Genomic DNA, 13,743 nt, shown 5'->3' on the forward strand with positions numbered 1-13,743 from the left:
TTGACATAAGCACCAAAAGTTCACACAGCATAGGTCAACACAATGAATCCTTCGTTAGGCGGCGATGATCACCTTATTCAGTAAACCGCATGCACATCCACCCTAGACACAATATCATTGGGCGTATATGCACCGACGGACCCGGGGAATTTTCCCGCCTCTTGGCTCGACGACAGGGGCGTCAAACGTCCGTCGCAATGCTCCCTGCAAGCGAGCGTGGAGCCAAACTTGTGGCGCCAGGGCCCACAACGCCAACGGTGATCACCCCATGTCAGCACGTAGACTAAAGTAGTCGGCTCATTCCGAACATCGTTCAATTCGCATTGGCTCAAACCACTTGGTTTTATCTTGTGTTTGCGAGGGACCGAGGTAGGGATCAAGTTCATATATTATTGCCCTGTTCAGATATACAGCATCCAAAGACAGACACCTCACCATTGACTCCTAAAGAAGCGGGATTCATAATAGATCCCAGTTCATTTGGCCCCCAGAACCATCCCTGTTCTCAGAAATAGGTGCAGCTGTCAAGTTCGGCTTGTGGGTCCCAAACCCTAGACAAAAGTACAAGCGTCACTTTTTTGGGGGCCAACATGTGCAACTGACTCGCCGACCCGTTCATTTCTCGGATATGAGAGTCGAGAGGTGATAGAGTCACTATGGGGCCTTTTGAGTGTATTTTATATGAGATAAATGTCCATTGAAATCAAGAATTGGGTTGTCTGGAATGAAGAGAAACGAACGTTAGCTCAGTAACTACCGGGATAGCCAAGTACATAGGAATCCCATGGACCTTACAACAGACCCCTTATCCCAGGCTAATGAATAACTAGTCTACCACTGCTAGAGCCCCTGAGGTTTCTGCTTGGATTTAGATTGAAAAAGGCCTTGGACAAAGTGCAGGCGTTGTACTAGTCTGGTTCCATAAAAGGCAATGCCGTTGACCTGGAGCGTCTCCCCACCTCCTTGCCCTGGGACTGGCTGGAAGACACGGAAACGAAATGATTTCCGGATGATCGTTATCGAAGAGGGACCACACTCAGACCCGGTACGTATACGATCGTTCCATGGCTTTATTTAAAGGTTGGACAAAGGTTGGAGACAGTGGAACTTGAACCAGCCCCTGGGGAATCCTTCATCTACATCATTTTTTGTTTCTCATTTCCCCCAAAGCTCATATCAGTCCCCAAACTCTTCAAAATGACTAAAGTCACTATTCAACCGAATAGAAATATCCATGCGGATGGGGATTCTTACGCGAATGGCAAGGCCCATGCAGATGGTCCTGCTCACGCCAATGGAGCGCCTACCGGAGTGTCCAAAGAAGCATTCGTCGATGGGAACGTGGCCATCTCTGCAAATACACCTGAGCTGGTTCCCGGCTTAGTTGAACAGGTTGCCTGCCTTGGTAGGAATGCCAGCTTGCAAGACCACAAGGAACGTTCGGCGCTCTTGGACGCTGCCCGATCCCTTGTGTACGCACTCGAGACACCTCGCGAGGCTATGATTAGATACTGCTGGTCTCAAGTGAGTTGCTTATTTCTAGACTCTGATCATCCATAACGGTAATATCGCTGACTTTTGTTGAATAGTCAACATTGTATGCCGCTGTCGAAACTGGTGTCGACCTGGGCCTCTTTGCTATTCTGTCCGAAGACGAGAAGCCCAAGACTGCTGCAGAGCTAGCAAAGATCACAGGTGCCGATTCAGTTCTTCTTGGTATGTATCTCAGTCTTCACCCCCTGACTGGCTGCTACAAATAGTTGACCATCTCTCTCACCAGCTCGAATCCTCAAGCATCTTTGCGCAATGGGAGTCATTCTCGAAACCGGTCCCAACGAATACCGCCGTACAGGCCTCTCAATCTCACTAGCTATGAAACGATACAACGATGCGTATCCCTGCATGTGAGTAGCAATCATCAACCCTTCCATCATTCACCAAAACAACAATATACTCACGACGAAACAGGACAAACTGCATCACAGCCGGAGTCCTAGCCCTCCCCGCGCAACTGAAGAAAAACGGCTACAAGAACCCCTCAGACGGCAAAGAATGTGCCTTCCAACGAGGCTTCCAAACAGACCTCCACTTCTTCGAGTTCATGAAGGCAAACCCCGAAGCTGCCAGCCAGTTCAACAACCACATGACAGCCTACCACCAAGGCCGTCCCAGCTGGATGGACACTGGCTTCTATAACGTGAAGAGCCTATTCACCAATGTCAGCCAAGACGACGTCCTCCTCGTAGACGTCGGCGGTAGCATGGGCCACGACCTCTCCGAATTCAAGCGTAAATGGCCCGAGGCTCCCGGTCGCTTGGTGCTACAGGATCTTCCTGATGTGATTGCTCAGGCTAAGACCATGCAGCTGAGCTCTTCCATTGAGGCCGTGGAGCATGATTTCTTCACTAAGCAACCTGTCAAGGGTAGGCGATTTTTATCCTGTCATTTTGTTCATCGATGAGACTAATTTTTTATGTCGATAGGCGCTCGCGCATACTTCATGCACTCTGTCTTGCATGACTGGACTGATGATAAGTGTCGTGAGATCTTGACGAATCTTGTTGCTGCTATGGAGCCGGGATACAGCAAGGTGTTGATCAACGAGAATGTTATTCCGGATACCAATGCCTACTGGGAAACTACCAGTCTGGATATTATCATGATGGCGGATTTCGCTTCGACGGAACGCACTGAGGGTCATTGGCATAAGCTTGTACAGTCGGCTGGTTTGAAGATCACTAAGATTTGGACTGCACAGAGGGGAGTTGAGAGTCTTATTGAGTGTGAGCTGGCTTAGGCCATTTGTGTTGAAGTGCAAGGTGTATTTCTCTCATTTGATCTAGCTTGGCAGTAGATAGATTTGTTTTACGTAGCCTGTTCATATGGGGGTTTTTTTTCTTTCCCAAATTGACTAAATCTTAACTTTGTACTATCGCCATCAGCTCAAAAAGTATGATTCGTGGTGTTTCACCCTGCTCAAGTTTTCGAATACAAGGAATTCAAACGGTCAAATAGAACCTCGTAGATTTACTTATGTACATTAACTCTTCGGTCTATTCAATGAATAGACAAGCCCTTTGCCTTCTTCGCCCAAATCTCCTCGACCTCCTTAGCATGCTTGGAGAAATTATCGACCAAGCTATCCCACATCTTGGGTTCATGCTCATGCTTCTTCTCACTGTTCCAGGCATAATCGGTGATAGTAAATGGACGGCAAGACTCAAACATGAAGGCGATAGAAGCTTCAGAAATCTGCATCACTGGTGGGGAGCTCTCGGTTGCTTCTTTGAATTCCTCATAGGCCACGCCATGGGGGACCACTTTTTAAGAATTAGCTTTGGATCCCGATATTAAGAAAGGTTGTATCTGCAAGCTTACTTCCGCACTCGAATGATACACTGCCTGGCTTGAAGGCGTCTGAGCGACCGCCGTAGCCGCCGTAGATGAGACCCATTAGCTCGGATGCAGCATTGCGATGGTAGTATGGGGGTCTGTAGGTATCTGTTCAGTGTGTTAGCAAGCTCGATATATTTACCGATCTGGTCGACTTACGAGATGCAACATCCCAACGAGGTTGGAAAGTAAGGAAATCAGCCAACGGAGCATTCAGATCACGAGACTTGGCCGTGAGAACGCAGAAGATCGACGGATCAATATGATCAACAGAGATCGAGCCAACATTGACAAACTTGGTCAGATCGTATTTATAGGGAACCTGGGAAGAAATCAGCAACCTGCATGCTCCTGAAAGAAGGGGTCACTCACGTAGTTTCCATGCCACGCCACAACATCATAAGGACTGTGGTTCTGCAAACTCTTGAAGTATTTACCACCAAGCTTATAAATAATCTCCCAGGGCTCTTGCGAAATCTCGTATCTCGCAACGGGACTCAAAAAGTCCCTTGCATTCGCGAGTCCGTTAGCACCAAGGGGACCGAGTTCAGGAAGTTCGAATGAGGATCCCCAGACCTCGAGGATATATCCACGCGACGGTCCGTCGGGCAGTTGAACACTGAAGCGAATACCGCGCTGAATGACGACCAGTTCACCCGGTTGCACAAATAATGGTCCGAATTCAGTCTGGATATCCAGTGCACCTTGCTGAGGGACGATCAGAAATTCACCATCAGAGTTCACGAACGCTTTCTTGTTCATGCTCGAGTTTGCCGTGTAGACGTGCGTGGCAAGGCCTTCACGCAGGGTGGGATCGCCCGAACCAGCTACTGTCTTCAGTCCCGCGACAAAGTCTACTTCTCCACTCTCTGGAATGTCGAAAGGGTGCCAGGCTAGCTGGGTGGGAGAGACGTGAATGCGCGGGTTGAGCGGTAAGAAGTTTGCCTCGGTGTCTTTGTTATCGGGCATTTCGGTCTGTGATTGAGGGTCAGGGGATATGCAAAACGTATACAGAACATGGTATCAGGCACATACGAAGCCCTGGTGGGCGACAGCAGGACGGGCGCGGTACAGCCACGCCTTCTTATTGCAGTGCCGGGGCGCGACAAAAGCTGTAGCGGTCATTTGCTCTGCATAGAGGCCAAACCTCACATTGCGAGGACTGTTCTGGCCCTGAGGGATGGTGCCAGGAACTGCTTCGGACACGAAGCTGTTTCACGGTGTATACATCAGCCAGTTGAATCGCTCGATGTAGGTCTTGGATACATACGCATTGCCGAAGCCGGCTTGATACTGTTGAATTGTTAGTGTGGATTCCGGTCTATTGGAGATGGGAGTGAGATACCTCATAAGGATCGTTACGTCTTGTGTTGAAGGAAGGGATGGTTCCATCCTTTTGTGTTTCAGCCCAGTGGAAGATCTTTTGATATTCCTCTGGATCGGACAGTGAATCAGTTGAAGGCATGGTATGATCGTCACCCGATGGACACAGTATGAACTCAATAGCGAATAAATTACAAGTCTGATTTCTCTGAAAATGATTCAAATTCCGGGGCAGCAAGAGTCCTATATACCCCAACGCAACCAGAGCAAAGCAATCTGTGGGGTCAACACCGACCAGAATCCAACTCAGAACACCGACACCTCAGCCCAAAGCACCGCTCATAATTGGATCCGACCCTCCGTGGAGAGCGGCAAGGGGCGGATATTGGACGCATTGCCACGAGTTGCGTAGTTCATGTCTGGCCTAAAGAGGAGCGTCCATTTATACATCGGCAATGAGAAGGTCGTTCGAAATGCCGATACGACCGGGCGGTGGAGTCAGCTGGCAAGTTGACTGGTGGAGAGGTGCGAGGCAAGGAAGTGCAAGTTGATCAACTGCGATGCGACCAGCTCGACCCCACATGACTCAAAGCTGAGTAACAAATCTGTGGGGGAAGTTGGCCTCGTCTAGCGTTGTTTTACGGGACTCGCAGAGATGCTCAACTGCCGTATGGGCTGTCTTCTATCATTTTGTAATTACTTGGAATTGCAGGGGAGAACAGACGAGAACTGACGGAAAATGTACACGAATAGTAAAGAGACAACCGAGGACGATAAATAAGCCACTTGGAATATGCAATGGGATACTTCTATACTAATTCAATAAACTGATACGCCCGGCCGTCAAGGCAAAGACAATAGGCATATACACACTGGCACCGACGTTCTTCAGCGCCTGACAATGATCAACTCTGCGACGAGCAGCGAACTGGGCATCGTCGATTTCCTGGCTCTCCCCAACAGGACCAAATGCGAATCTCTTCTCAGGACTCCACGGCCCATCACCATTGACAAACTTGATCCAGCGCTGTCTCATCTCCTGTCCAACCATGCTCGCAACAGGATTGAACGACAGATCAATCCCATCAAACAGGAACAGCAAATCGACCGCGTGGTGTGCACGGCTCGATGGTTGCCAGGGGTTAGGCTGGTCAACCACATATTTATAGACACGCTTGTTCGCTGCTTGTAGCTTACTAGAGACTGTTTCAACAGGAAGGGTATAGCGAACATCGTTCACAAGATCCAGAGCTCCAAGCTTCGCAGCAGTCGGACGATCTGCCACAACGTGATACATCTTGCGAAGCTGAGTTCCCCATTCTTTGTTGCTGTCAAATGCAGCTGCGATGGTTTTTCCATCGAGAAGTTCGACACCGTTGCGCCAGATAACAGACTAGGCCGTTCATTAGAGAGAACGATACAGCCAAGAGATTGGATCTTACTCACCTCATACTCAGTGTCACCTATCATCAACTCCTCCACCTGTTCCGGTCGAGTCTCCCAGTCAGCCAAATCTGGCTCTTCCTGAATCCACATGGTGTTCACGTTGCATTCTTTCAATGCTTGGATCAACACCGGAACAGATGACTGTCGCAGTGATGGCTGTCCAAGTGCTCGAACCTTCTCTTCGAGCAGCGAAATAAGGCCATCACCCTTTTCCACCGGCAATGGAGAAGAGAGGTAAAGAGATCCAGATGCCAATACCGCCCGCTTCACTGGTAGACTAGTGATCAAATGGGCGTGAGTATAGACGGCGCCAGCACTTTCACCCGACAGAGTGATATTTTCCTTGACATAATCAGCATTGCCATGGATCTTGTTAACTTAGTTGTAATGTTGACATACCGGATCACCCCCAAAAGCATCAATATTCCGTCTCACCCAGTCAATACCAAGACGCTGATCTTTCAAAGCCAGATTCTTCTCTTTCCCATCCCCAAAACTGAAAATATTCAAACGGTAATTGATAGAAACAAAAATCAAAGGCTTTCCAGCCTTGATAGAGTCCGCGACAATCTTAGTTGGATCACAAATCTTGGAAGCAGCAGAACAAAAAGTAACAATTTGCGATCCGCCATGAATCCAAACTAGAACTGGGAGAGGGCCAGCGTCAGAGGACTTGGGGGGAGCAGTGATCTCCAAGTTCAAACATTCAAACTCATCCTCTGGCTCGGGGGCAATCGTGAAATCCTCTGGGATACGGAGAAGATGGCGGACATCTACATCCACTTGAGGGCATCTCGGTCTATTGCGGATTTAGGAGGTCATTCAATTTAAGGAATGAGGTGATGGCCTACCCGTATTTCGACGCATCGATCATGGCCCCGTTGAAAGTGTTCACAGGCTCGGCCCTTTCAAATCTTGCGGGAATACTGGCATATTGAATACCCAGGAATTGATGGACTGGGATCGTCTGGTCATTGCGTTGAGTTCCCTTGAAGGTGGCATTCAAGCCTTGGTGGTGGATTTCCGGGGTTGACATCATGTAGTATGTAGTATACAGAAGTATATGGAGTTAACGTGTAGAGGAAATGTATAGGGCTCACGGCTAATGTCGAGTCACCAATTCCCGAGGTCCAAAATTGGTTACATGGGGAATGTGGAGAATGTGGGGTTCGGATGGATGTGAGAGATTTCTTGGTGTTTACTGTACAGTACATAGACTCTGCGCTATTCATGCATAGACAGTATTAGTTCCAGCTAGGCAGGATCCTCGGTGATTGGAGTATCTTCAGACGGCTTCGGCTTCCGTAGAATCCATCCACCCAAGAACAGAAAGACTGGAACTGCCGAGACACCAACACAGAGTCCCAGAGCCCAGCCCATAGTGCCCCAGCCCGCCTCCTGTCGAATAAAACCAGCAAAGAACGGCCCAATCAGACTCCCCGCCGCGAATCCCATATTCGAAAGACCAAAAGCCAAAGCCATAGCCCCGCCGCGGCCGAAGATATCAGGAGTTTCATCTTCCTTTTCTTGCACGGCGTAGAACACTTCGGCCACGATAGGAGGCATGGCAATTGCAAAGCAGAGACCGACGAGAGCAAGAAGCGCACACAGTAGAATCTTGTGCTGCATGGTGTTATCCGTGACGAGACGCAGCAGTGTCATCACGGGAACAGAGGCGAGGAAGACTCCTGCGGTCATGTAGCGGGATGCCCGGGGGAATTTGTCAATGACGAATCCCGTAACGGGATCCAGGATGTGGGGGACCATGAGTGGGATGAAGATTAGTCCTTGGCCGGTCTGCTGCCAATTGAATGTTTCTTGTACATAGAGTGGCAGGACACTGTCGAAAGAGGTCAGGACCAGGGATATGATAAAGTATCCCCAGAGGGAGACGATAAGACGGGGTGATTTCAGTAGAGTGCCGACACGATGCAGCGCACTTCGCGAAGGAGGTGACTTGGGCGAGACATCGGTATCCGATATGTTGGAAGCGGACGAGCTCTGCGTATGCTTCGTTTCTTGTTCGGTAGTTTCCTTTCGATTCGCAGACACGGGTCTCTCCGGCGCAAGCCATTTAATCGCATGTCGACGTTCAATGAGGATAACCCGGAGGAAGATATCAACTCCAATGAGACCAAAGGCAAGACCGAAAACAGCATAGTATCCACCGTTTTGATACACAACACCACCAAGCAAAGGTCCAGCCAACGTCCCAACACTAATCCCCATAGACACATACCCAATAGCCTGGCCAAGATCCTCCTTGCCAACAGTATCAACCATCAGCGCCAGACCAACCGACCAAACCACAGCAGCAGCAGCACCTTGAAACACACGACCAGCAATCCACAAGCCAATATTCGAGCCGACGCACAACAGCGCCGTCGCAGCGCCCAGCGCCACCAACCCAATTAACAACGGCCATCGACGCGACTCAGACCGATCAGCCAGGTATCCGACCATCGGCGAGAACGCCAACAAGGCAGCCGAGTACAGCGCCAGCAGGATCGAAGTCCAGCTCTGGATACTCCCCTCCGACAGCCCCACTCTATCATGCAGGGCCGTCGGCGTCACCGGGACGATCAGTCCATACATGAAGATATCCGTCGCCGCCGCGAACGAGACAACAAACATGATGAACCATTTGGACGATCGCAGCTCAACGAATCGTGGCCGTGTCGCGCTTTGAGAGGGCCATAGGCCCATTGCAGGAGAGATAGGAGGCGAAGATCGAGTGCGGGTCAACTTGCCACATCAGATGCAAGGCGCGTTCTGGAATGTCGGAGATTTATGTACTGTAGAATGAATGGGGGGGGGGGGAAATTGGGCGCTGCGTCTGGATGAAATAAAAAAAATGCTCTTCGACATGGCCGATATGAAATCTCTTGTTCTTGTTCTCGCATTTCATCTCCGCTCGGAGTCCGCGGATCCCGAGGATGATCGGGGCTTGAAGGGTTTCACTATATGGTTTGATAATGGGGTTTAGTATTCTCATCTTGACACGTGCAGTTCTGGTCGTTGCCGGTCTGGATGCAAATGGCTGAAGTGCACATATTGCATTTACTGTAAACCTGGTGCGATGTTGAATCGCTTCTCCGAGTCAATGCCTAAAGCATACAAGCAGCGGGCTGAGAATCCGAGCCGCTAACAGGACTTCTTATATCGGGTCACAGAGGATAGGGCACTCCTATAACTTATACTGTAGACAGCAGAGTCCGATGATCTGATTCACGGCGTGAATGCACATGTCCACGCGGAACATGGGATGTATTTTCAACCCGGCGGTTGTAATTAATATCTATACAGCAACAATCTATAAAAACAAAAACACCAAAGCACTGCAATCAAATCACAGACGAGCCTTGGTTGCTTGCTTCTTCAGCATGGCCTTCAGCATCTCCTTGACCTCCCTGCGCAAAATTTTGCCGCTGGGACTCTTGGGAACCTGATCAATGACAATGATACCACCACGCAAGCGCTTGTGGTTCGCCACGCGCTCATTCAACCAAGCATGGATGCCATCCACAACAACCTTCTGCTCACGGTCCCGAGCCCGGCGGTTCAAAACAATGAATCCAACCGGCAGCTCGGTGGCGCGCTCGTCGACCCACATTCCAACGACGGCCGCATCCTCCACGTCCGGGTGGTCCGTCAGCTTGCCTTCCAATTCACTCGGAATCACCTGCAGACCCTTGTACTTGATCATTTCCTTGATGCGGTCGTGGATGGTGACATAACCCTCGTGGTCGATCGTTCCAATATCGCCAGTGCGGAACCAACGCGTGCCATCCTCGTCAACGTGGAACGCGCCCGCCGTGGCCTTCTCGTTGTTGTAGTAGCCCATCACGACGTTCGGGCCTCGGCACCAGATCTCAGCAGGCTGCGTGGACCCGTCTGCGTTGACGGCGGCGTCTTGCATGGTGTCCGCGTCCACGAAGCGGAATTCCATGTTCGGCGAGATGTTGCCGACGCCCGTGTGGCGCTTGTCCATGCGGTCGTTCGGGAATGTCGAGGCCAAGGGCGATGTCTCGGTCAGACCCCATGACTGCGTGCAGAAGACCTGTGTCTTGCTGATTTCCTTGAACTTGGCTTCGAGGGCGGTCGATAGTTCGACTGTGAGTGGGGCGGCGGCGGACATGATGCGCCGCACGCTGGTGAGGTCGTACTTGGACACGCGCTCGTCCTTGACGAGCATCAGCGCGATGGGGGGAACGACGGAGAGCTCGAAGGGGCGGTATTTCTCGATGCAGCCGAGGAAGACGTCCAGGTCGAACTTGGGCATGACAACCACTGTCGTACCCCAGATCAGGCACTGGCAGATGAAGAGGTTCAGACCGTAGATGTGGCTGAAGGGGAGGAAGGCGATGGCGGAGTTGCGCTCGAAGCGCTGGGCAGGGTTGCCGGATTCGAGCATGTGGGCGCGCCATTGTTGCAGGTTGGAGGTCATGTTCTGGTGGGTTGTGATGACACCCTTTGCTGGGCCAGAGGTGCCGGAGGAGAAGCAGACGAAGGTTGGCTGGGTAGCTGCCTCGGAGGGACTGATCGAGAGCAGATCAGCTTCGGCGAAGGTGCTGGCCAGATGTTCGCAAGTGACATCGCCATTGGTAGGTGTGCCGTCCAGCAAGATGATTCGCTCGACGGAGGTTCCCTTGGCTGCCTTCTGGGCTGTCTGCAACAAGGCGCTGTGTACAATGATGAATCGCGCACCGCTGGTGTTGAGCTGGGCGTTCAGCTCAAGGGGGGTCAATGCTGCGCTGGTCGGAGCAATGATACCTCTTGAACCAACGACTGCGTGGCAGGCAATGGGGTATTCAATGGTGTTGGGACTGAGCAGGGCCACCACATCGTTCGGCTTGAGGCCAATGCTCTGCCGAAGGCCATTGGACAGAGAGCGCACGCGCTTGATGACATCGCCGAAGGTATATTGCTTTCCAGAGCCTGCGTCCACATACAACGGACGGTCCAAAGGTGTGTTGAGAGGGTTGGAGAACAGGTAAGACACCAAATCAACAGACTCGACGTTGAGGTCCGGATAGGACGAGCGATAGACGGTTTTCGGCATTTTGCGCAGGGTGAACTGAACGAGGCAATGGTCTCAAATCCAATTGCAGCGATTCAACAGGTATAAGTAAACATCCAGCTATCAGGGGGACAAGAAAAATCGGCAGCTGGGTCTGTCGATCTATTCCATGACAATCTTTGTCCCGCAATTTATATGAGGAACAAGCCTCTGATTGGCCAAACTCAATCGGCGTCCAGATGTCGGTTAGATCGCTTTTTCAAGGCGCAAATCACCTCTTGTTGGTCGGAGGCCACGCTGGTGGTTCTGTGCTGGACTGTGATATCACCGTAGAAGTGCCATTTCTCTGTTGTCTGCCGGTTTCTCCTCCTCCTCCTGTCTACACCTGAGTCTCCTGCTCCATAAATCCCACTGGATGGCGGATCTCAGCCACGGTTCGCCGATCTCACATAGTCATTGGTTGGGAAGAGTCCACTGCATTGGTCATTGCCCCTTTCCCCCTTTTTGTGTCGCGACCCGCTTTCAGCCTCGGTTGACAAACAGAATCCAGAATCCACTGTTCTAACTAGAAGTCACCAATGCTAATACAAGGTCATCCAACTGCATGCAAACAACAGGGAGAAATAAAATAGACAAAACAACACAACCTTCGGCTAGCCCCATGACTAGAGTCTCTCGGACCCTGCTCTATCGTACATAATATACAGTGTTGTTACAAAAGTATTTGTCCTTGACTACTCCCAGATCTGACCGCCTCGTCTACCGCCTGCCATATCACTACTGAACACTTTCATTTTATCAAGCTACCTAACAGCGACACTATATTTCAACGTCCGTTAGCGGTCCTAAGGACTGAAGTACGCTTCATGGGGTAATTCAAGTCATTAAATGTCAATAGTGACATACTGGCTATTTAGTGACTAAGCATTCTGGCAGTAGCTGCCCTTGGCTAAGTACAGTGCTCTAGATCAAATACAGTGGGGTTTCAAAGGTTTTTGACCAGTGCTACATGATGCCCCACTTTAGAATTGACCGCCCTAGTTACCGCCTACCTTATTAGTACATCCACGTACTCGCCTTCTATTGCGCCAGTATACACACTATAATATTGACCTCTTAATTTTCCTCTCTAATCGTGTCTTCTATAGTACATGTCATTAAATAAGATAGCTGGCACACTAGCTATTGAATTGAATGAATTTCGAAGGGGTTGGCCGGCAGTAAATAAACGTGGGTCATGACCGAAGTGCCACTGGTCAAAAACCTTTGCAATACCACTTTGTGTGCTCCGTACACATCACGGTAACTTAACTCCGAGACATCATGATCTTTTTGGGTAGTCCTCGGCAGAACAAAACCTGCTCCTGCGTATGCCCAAGGGCCCGGCCTAATCAGTTCAAGTCAAAGGCGATTTTTTTCTCCCGAATCCTATATCCTTCAAGTTGTCAACTGGTCGAAAGAGCGCGATCGGATTTTCCGTCTAGGTTGAAAAGCCACACATCGGCTTGGTTACGTGGCGATGGAGATTGTCACCATTCCTCGAAAGCTCAGGCCCTTGCTCGCGTCAGTTGCCAATGACACCTGCCACCACACGCATGAGGCTTGTCGGATGATCTCCACAACTCGGAGCTTAGCACGGCTAAGCTAGCGGCCTGACCGCTAAGGGAGCGTCAGTTTCCTTGGCAGGGGCGGTTAGGGAAGGTGATGACAAGGATTTTCTACATCGTACACCTGTGTGGTCACCCCATCGGTCTCGATGGGCCATGGAGGCTCATACACAGTGGCTGAATCATTTCGTTCTCAGCAGATGAGATGGCTGGTTCACCCAATCGGATGGTCAGAGTTGGACCCCGCAAATGCACCCAAATCACCACTCAAGAGCTTTCGATCTCCCTCCAATGAAAGTAACCCGCTCACAAGAAGTCTCGGGGTGGCCGCCGCGTCATTGTAAGTTTGTGGGTGTCACCGAAGGGCACGGATATCACCAGCATCGACTTTGCATAAGTGGAGCTGGACTTTGGATCACAAGCTTTTTTACCCCCTTGGGATTGGAAGTCCCGATCTACGACCCGATCTCGGAGGTGTCGAGAATCCCCCAGTACGAATAGAAATCACGACTCTACGTAGAACTAAACTGTTTCAGGTAGGCCTTGGCCCCGCCCGCGGGTAACCCGTTTCGGGCTGACGGGGAGGAGGCGAGGCGGGGGCCGCATTATTGACCCCACGAGGGAACAAATGCTCCCTTAGTGGCGGGGTTGAATCGCTAAGCTTCACGTTGTGGAGATTGATCGGGAAGCCTCATGCGGGTAGATAAGCCTCATTGGCAGCTAGCGTTAGTAAGATCCTGAAATTTCGAGGAATAGTGCCGGTGTCCGACGGAATACTACCTGGCTTTCAATCTATACCGGGGGGGGGGGTTAAAATCCGGTCGCAGCTGCGTGAACTAGCAGGCTTTGGGGCTAACCTTGGAGATAAACTAAGTACCTAATTCAATTGTTTTTAAGGCTTTCCACCCTTCACTCCAGAGTGAAGGAATCCGAATTCCTTATCCCATGACAGCG

At 50.6% G+C, this 13,743-nt stretch overlaps 6 protein-coding genes across 6 annotated transcripts; 2 read left to right on the top strand and 4 right to left on the bottom strand.

Moving 5' to 3' along the window:
• Nucleotides 1-1,197: 1,197 nt before the first annotated feature.
• On the top strand, nt 1,198-2,797 carry N7511_002172 (uncharacterized protein; the record flags this gene model as incomplete). Its single annotated transcript, XM_057124597.1, has 5 exons — nt 1,198-1,524; nt 1,590-1,716; nt 1,781-1,904; nt 1,969-2,423; nt 2,484-2,797. 5 exons carry the CDS (start codon nt 1,198-1,200, stop codon nt 2,795-2,797), a joined length of 1,347 nt encoding a protein of 448 aa, XP_056986756.1.
• Nucleotides 2,798-3,057: 260 nt separating this feature from the next.
• On the bottom strand, nt 3,058-4,858 carry N7511_002173 (putative homogentisate 1,2-dioxygenase; the record flags this gene model as incomplete). Its single annotated transcript, XM_057124598.1, has 7 exons — nt 3,058-3,320; nt 3,379-3,501; nt 3,553-3,715; nt 3,766-4,368; nt 4,429-4,603; nt 4,664-4,686; nt 4,739-4,858. The coding sequence occupies 7 exons, from the start codon at nt 4,856-4,858 to the stop codon at nt 3,058-3,060; spliced, it is 1,470 nt and encodes a 489-aa protein (XP_056986757.1).
• A 72-nt stretch (nt 4,859-4,930) lies between these two features.
• Nucleotides 4,931-5,128, top strand: N7511_002174 (uncharacterized protein; the record flags this gene model as incomplete). The annotated part of the gene is made up of 1 exon (XM_057124599.1): nt 4,931-5,128. The coding sequence occupies one exon, from the start codon at nt 4,931-4,933 to the stop codon at nt 5,126-5,128; it is 198 nt and encodes a 65-aa protein (XP_056986758.1).
• Nucleotides 5,129-5,530: 402 nt separating this feature from the next.
• N7511_002175 (uncharacterized protein) lies at nt 5,531-7,198 on the bottom strand (the record flags this gene model as incomplete). The annotated part of the gene is made up of 4 exons (XM_057124600.1): nt 5,531-6,109; nt 6,163-6,504; nt 6,562-6,961; nt 7,014-7,198. The coding sequence occupies 4 exons, from the start codon at nt 7,196-7,198 to the stop codon at nt 5,531-5,533; spliced, it is 1,506 nt and encodes a 501-aa protein (XP_056986759.1).
• A 218-nt stretch (nt 7,199-7,416) lies between these two features.
• On the bottom strand, nt 7,417-8,868 carry N7511_002176 (MFS transporter; the record flags this gene model as incomplete). Its single annotated transcript, XM_057124601.1, has 1 exon — nt 7,417-8,868. The coding sequence occupies one exon, from the start codon at nt 8,866-8,868 to the stop codon at nt 7,417-7,419; it is 1,452 nt and encodes a 483-aa protein (XP_056986760.1).
• Nucleotides 8,869-9,511: 643 nt separating this feature from the next.
• Nucleotides 9,512-11,224, bottom strand: N7511_002177 (acyl--CoA ligase; the record flags this gene model as incomplete). The annotated part of the gene is made up of 1 exon (XM_057124602.1): nt 9,512-11,224. The coding sequence occupies one exon, from the start codon at nt 11,222-11,224 to the stop codon at nt 9,512-9,514; it is 1,713 nt and encodes a 570-aa protein (XP_056986761.1).
• Between the last annotated feature and the right edge of the window lie 2,519 nt (nt 11,225-13,743).

The sequence above is a fragment of the Penicillium nucicola genome (genome assembly GCF_028828085.1).
Source record: "Penicillium nucicola strain IBT 29836 chromosome Unknown utg000002l, whole genome shotgun sequence".
Taxonomy (NCBI): Eukaryota; Fungi; Ascomycota; class Eurotiomycetes; order Eurotiales; family Aspergillaceae; genus Penicillium; species Penicillium nucicola.